General features: G+C 36.5%; 1 protein-coding gene across 2 annotated transcripts in view; it reads right to left on the bottom strand.

The window, feature by feature from the left end:
- Positions 1-568: 568 nt before the first annotated feature.
- Positions 569-6,189, bottom strand: part of LOC140356060 (myosin IXb) — a 50,279-nt gene continuing 44,658 nt past the window's right edge. Inside the window, exons 33-39 of one of the 2 annotated variants that reach the window (XM_072440777.1) lie at positions 5,537-5,665; positions 4,574-4,679; positions 4,356-4,487; positions 3,253-3,376; positions 2,484-2,584; positions 2,184-2,320; positions 569-1,180 (exon numbers count right to left, since the gene is read on the bottom strand). In XM_072440777.1, coding sequence (XP_072296878.1) covers positions 2,188-2,320; positions 2,484-2,584; positions 3,253-3,376; positions 4,356-4,487; positions 4,574-4,679; positions 5,537-5,665 — 725 coding nt within the window. In that variant the 3' untranslated portion in view covers positions 569-1,180; positions 2,184-2,187. The remainder of the gene's footprint in view (positions 1,181-2,183; positions 2,321-2,483; positions 2,585-3,252; positions 3,377-4,355; positions 4,488-4,573; positions 4,680-5,536; positions 5,666-6,189) is intronic. The other variant, XM_072440776.1, reaches the window with a different exon arrangement.

Here is a 6,189-nt window from a genome sequence, read left to right as displayed (position 1 = left end):
AACTCTTTCTTGGGCTGTGATTGGCTGTCTGAGATTCAGCGCGTCTGAGCGAGACTCCAGTGCGCCAGCGGACTCGAGTAACAATGAGGAACTCCTTATATGGACCTGGCAGCGGTTTCCAGTGAACAAAATGTACCAGTATTTCCACGAGCAATAAATAAGAAACTACATTACTTTCTCCATAGATTAGATGTGTGTGAATGATACAAAATACGTTTCATAAAATAGATCTATGAATAAAAACTCTGAATAAAAAATAACTATAAATGTAAACCGCAAAATGATAGAAATACAAATTATAAAGCACTAGAGAGAAGAAAAAACGGTTGGTTTATTTTTAATTGTGTCTAATGTCAAACTCAACACGTTGTTGTAGTCTGTACTTCTTAAAACAGATAGCTATATAATCCATCATACTCCAAAATATATGGTGCTATCTATCTATGGCAAGAGGAAATCAAGAGAAATGTTCAGTCACATTAAAGGCAGCAGTCCTTAATTACATTAAATAATAAAGACATTTTATAGAACATTGAAACTAAATAAAAGCCCCATTAAAAAAAGCCACTTTACAAAAAAAATAGACATTTAATACAAATAAATGACTTCCCCAAACCACAACAAATCCTATTAAGAGCCTAAATTGAATTAAAGATGCACATACTTGTTTGTTCAACTGCACACATGTAGAAACTACTATAAAATGTACTGTACACACGTTTTCTGTTCTTTTCTGATTTCATTAATATCACATTTAGTATTTATAAGATGCTGAGTAGTAGTAGTTTGCACTTCTTTGGATCCATGCTTAAATCCAGAAGAATCAGTGTAAGGTCTACTGTTAAATACACATTTTAATAGCAGCGTCTCCACAAACATCTTCACAAAGTGCACAGTTCACATAATTGAGTCTTTCAAACTGAGTTGAGGGGGAAATTATTATTATTTATTTGCACAAATCAAGTTTGGTCTTCATCCTCGTCCATGTAAGGGATGTCCAGATGGTCAAAGCTCCCGTGTTGCTCCATCTTGTCTTCTGTTTTGGGGGAATGCAGAGGTTCAGCAGGAAAAAATTGTTCATCATCCGTTTGTGCTCTCAAACTCCTCACTCTCTGTGCCAGGTCTGTCAGGTTTGTGGGCGAATCGGGCATTCTGTTTGTCAAGCGTAAATTCAGCTTTCCTTGAATGAAGATGGAAATATACAAAGGAATTACAATGAAAATGCACAAATACATTTATTATACAATAGCTTATGCAATCATGACATAAAATAAACACAAACATGACACTAAATAATAGAAAAGCAAACATCAGATTTAAAGGCAACTTGTATTAGCATAAATTAGTTTACATTTAAAATACTTGATTGAGGGCAGGTGGGATGTGATTATTAGCAGTCCATGTAGGTAAAAAAGTACTTAGTATTCATTATTATTATTATTATTATTATTATTATTATTATTATCAGACAGAGGTAAGTAGAGTAGCCAAAAATGGTAAGAGTAAGGTTAGTTGAAAATAATATTACTCAAATGAAAGTACAACGTAGTGGCCCAAGGAATAACTCACATAGGAATTAAAAAGTACATGGGGAAACTATTACTCCAGTAACTTTAAGAGTAACAGTCAGAACCTCTGGTTTATTAAAAAAATAAAAAATCTGGTATTTTCCAAGGATCAACACAAAATGAGAAATATTGATTCGAGTAGAAGTAAAAATATGTCAAAAAGTCACTCCAGTATGTTCATTTTGGAGTCATTAGGAAGGCTTTATGTTGTGCAAGAGGATAATTACTACAACTCTATCCTTGCATTTCAAAAATATGTAGATGGCTCAGGATTTAATATTGGTCAAATGTGTAAATTGTTAATTCCACTTGGAAGAAAAAATGATTTCAACTGGTTAATCTCTACAACTCACACCTTGATTATTATTATTATTATTATTATTATTATTATTATTATTATTATTATTATTATTATTATTTACAGCAGGATTTCAAGAAAGTTAGAAGTGTATATTTATTGTTTTTTGGGTGAGTATTTAGTTTAATAAGAACGTGTTAAAAAGCAAGCAAAATCAAACCATACAAGCGTTTGATGGTGTGATTTTCCCAACACAATTTTGCATGGCGAAAAGCACAGATCAAAGCTGTAGTAGCAGAGAAGGACGTGCACCGTACCTCTCTACTGACCTTCCGATTCAAGGCTTTTCAGGCGGTCCTCCAGGCTCTCGGTGCTCATCGACGAAGACGAGTCCAAATTATCATTGTCCGAGTGCTCTTGCTCCAGATCGGGCAACCTGCAGGCCAAATCCACCCTGGAAAATAAATAAAACATAAGCATAATTGTCTTTTGAGGAACTTGCTCAGGGGTTAGAAGTAACTGTTCTATACGTTTTTTTCCCCTGTACATTCATTTTGACAAACGCGGTGCCCGTAAACAAAGTCAAATGAATTGGAGTCGACTAAATCTTGACTAACTTTTCTTGTTTGATGGACTTGATTCTATCGATGAGGGTCTTTTCCGTTTCATCCGAGTCGGGGTGTTCAGGGACATCCAGATGTTGGGTTTTCTCAACAACCTGCAGAGACACAAGAAATAATAATAAAAGGCATGTTTTTATGTATACGTCTTGTCAACAGTCCCCATATGGAATATCAGACGTAAAAGCAGAAAAATCAAGTAAAAAGCCAATAGAGTATAATAAAGGAGGTGGTTTGTGCATGCATTACATTCTGCACATTTGTGTTGATTCCTCATGAAAAACAAAACTTCTCTGGTTTATTCAAAGTCTGAAATTGCACAATTTTCCAAAAGTCACACTTCCTCTTTTTGCCACACACTTCACTTTCTTATTTTTTAGCCTGTGTTAAATCACAGTCACAGCTGATATTTTATTCTTGCATTAGACGTTTCTGCTGTTGCAATAGAATTACAAGCCTATAAAACATCTTAAGTTATAGATCCACTTCTTTATTAATGGTTCATGATGACGACTGAAAAAAATAGCTTGTTCAGTGTAAATGTAAAATGTACAGTACAATCACAAACTAAGCATACTTAAACGTGAATAAAATATGCATACAATTGTAAACTGACTTTGATTGTCTGCAAAAGCAATGCAAGATAAGATGCATTATTATTTATCACACAAACTCTTTGAAAATGATGCAGCACTTCCAGTTCTGCTTCAATATCTTCCAAACCGTTTCTCGTTTCACATATGAAACTTTGTGCTTTGACTCTCACCGTGTTTTGCCTCCGGAGCTGAAGTTCATTTACGGCCAGCGCCTCGGCGTATTCCAGCTCCTGAATGTTCTGCATCATCTCTTTGTATCGTCTGGACTGCTCCGTGATCAGAATCTCCACACACCTGCACCAAATACAGTCACTTTTACATGAGGAAGTACATGATGCAGGATTACTGGGGCAGATCACATTATTCAGCACAGTTTAAACGGCCCTGTACTTCACTTTTCATCCTCATAGTACTTGAAGTGTGCTGTCAGTGTAGTATTTGAACACGGTATTTGAACACATGGTTAATCCTGAAGTAAACAAAAGGGTTGGTCCACAGGTTCTACTGAGGCTACAGTGAACGTTTGCCACTATTTAACGGTTCGTTTTTAACATAATCCATGGGTTTCAGAGTCAAAACAAAATATTCCATCTTTTGAATGGTCATAAGTTCCCAAAATGTTGCCAGTTCAAGGGTTTCAGACATAAAGATTAAATGGGTTCAATAAATCCAGTTTTAGATTACACAGCACAATTATAGATCCAACTGGCAAATTGATTTTAGAACATTCATCCCTTTAACATATTATTAAGAGTTAAATTAATCAATCTATTGAAGTTGGTTTTCAAAATGTATTTATTAAACCCATTTTTAATAGCTGAATTAATTTATATACTGTTAAATTGTGTTTTAAATGCACAATTGAATTAAAAAAAATAATAAATAGGCTTGTAAAACGCTCATTAATGTTATATTTGAAACATCATTTAAATGTTCTTTAGTAAATGCTTTATTATTACTATTTAGGACCTAAAAATCTTCCATAGGATAATAAGGAAGCTGACAGCCGTGAATTGATGCTTTTTTTAAGCTTTTGATGATGCGAAAGGCAGCATTTTCTATTGTCTTTGAACACCACAGATTCAGCCATTGCCGGGGAAACACTGAAGCGCTGGGATTTATTGATGTCGGGACTTTTGAAGCTTGTGCGCAGAAGGGTTTGTGAGCGGTTGAAACTAATTGGGGCCGCAGCTGTAGGTTTCAATTCAGCTTCCTCCCCCGTCGCAGAAGCAGAGTTAAGTGGATACAGGGCCGGTCGAGCGGCGTCGCCTACGTCGTTATCTTGCCCACGTCCTTCATGCCGAGGAAAGGGTCGTTGGAGTCCGGAGAGCGCAGGACACACGGCGCAAAGACAATAGCCAAAGAGCTGGGAGACATCTTGTTGTGATCCTCCTCTTTAGAGACTCTATAAATACACAAGAGATTTAGAGCTGCAGTCGCGATCTAGACTGAGTAAAAGCCAATGCAAGAAGTGGATTTTCCCCCCTTTACCTGACGAGATGAAAGATGAGACGCTCCAAAGTGTTGTAATTAGACGGAGGAAGTTCATCCACTTTTTGGTAAACGGCACGGATCCGTTCTGATCTCTCCGGCAACTCTAAGTATTCAATAACGAAGCGGGTTAAGAACACAAACAGCATGAATTACTATCGATGTGGGATTACAGTAGGAGCTTGATGGAAATATTTATTTTTTCATAGTTTTGACCGGGTTGCGACTTATACTCCAGAGCGACTTATATGTGATGTTATTCGTTATTTTCACACTGACAACCGCATTTCACATATTGATTATTTTCACACTGAGAACCACAAGAGGGCGCTTTAGGGTCTAAGCGACGCAGAAGAAGAATCTGCACTTCCTCTTCCACTGGAGTTTGTGGAGTTGTTTAGAAGTGACACAGAGGAAGAAGAATTCAATGGATTTAGTGATTTGGGGTAAAACTGATGCTTTGGTAAACTTGTTAGCATGTTCTTTATGCTATAGTTATCTGAATAACTGTTCATATGTTACGTTAACATACCAGACACTTACCACAGTTCTGTCTGTGCCTCATGTAGCTGAAGGTGTTAGCGTTAGCATACGTCATGTAGCTGAAGGTGTTAGCGTTAGCATACGTCATGTAGCTGAAGGTGTTGGCGTTAGCATACGTCATGTAGCTGAAGGTGTTAGCGTTAGCATACGTCATGTAGCTGAAGGTGTTAGCGTTAGCATACGGACACCTATTCACCATGTTCTCTCATCTGTTATTATTTTAAACTGCATTTACAGATTAAATGTCTGTTCTTTGTCTTGGACTTTATCAAATAATTTTCAAAAAAATGAGACTTATACTCCAGTGTGACTTATATATGTTTTTTTCTGCCTTTTTTGGCTGGTGCGACTTATAGTCTGGAAAATACCTGGTATACCCGCGAAACCAAGATAGCAGCAGGTAATTCGAGGTCCACTCACCGACGGCGTGCAGAAAGTCATTGTACAGAGCAAAGGTCATCAGAGGGTCAGGCAGTTCTCGGAGCCAGCGCTTGACCAGCCCTGTGATGGTGTGGATGGGGTAATTGTCCAAAGAGGCGCCTTCTGGATCTAAAACAGAACAGAGCACTTACCCAAATATCTCAGTTATTATGGAGTGTGTGATCTACTGTCCAAGGGTTTGCTTGAGCTTTATGGTTAAACGAAAGAGATTGTAAGTTATAGATATTTGCTTACAATTATGAATCGTTAGAGTTGAAATGGGGATCTATTCAAAACTTAAAGTGCCTGTGACATTCGGATGATTCATTGAAGTAAAATACAGTTGATATAAATATATTTAGAATTCTGCTAAAATGTTATCACACAATATCTCATTTTATAGGTTTAGAATTTCACTTCCTGTTTGTAATTGATGACATCATCCTCCCAAATATTGGGGAAAAACTCATCTAATGACACCATTTTTTTATTTGACAAATATAAATATATGAGAGCAACTTTATTTTGTTGAATGAATGTTTAGAGAGTCAAAATAGTTGTTTATTTGTGAAAAATATCCATACACTTTGAATGAAATGAGTCTCGCTAGTGTGATATCATTTTCTGCAGATTTTTCAATGTTTCCTCACAAA

This window comes from Eucyclogobius newberryi, unplaced genomic scaffold (assembly GCF_026437365.1).
Source record: "Eucyclogobius newberryi isolate DKJ021-1_F unplaced genomic scaffold, fEucNew1.0.hap1 SCAF_12, whole genome shotgun sequence".
In the NCBI taxonomy this organism is placed as follows: Eukaryota; Metazoa; Chordata; class Actinopteri; order Gobiiformes; family Gobiidae; genus Eucyclogobius; species Eucyclogobius newberryi.
Note: the sequence above shows the minus strand (reverse complement) of the source record. Positions and strands in the feature narration are given on the sequence as shown.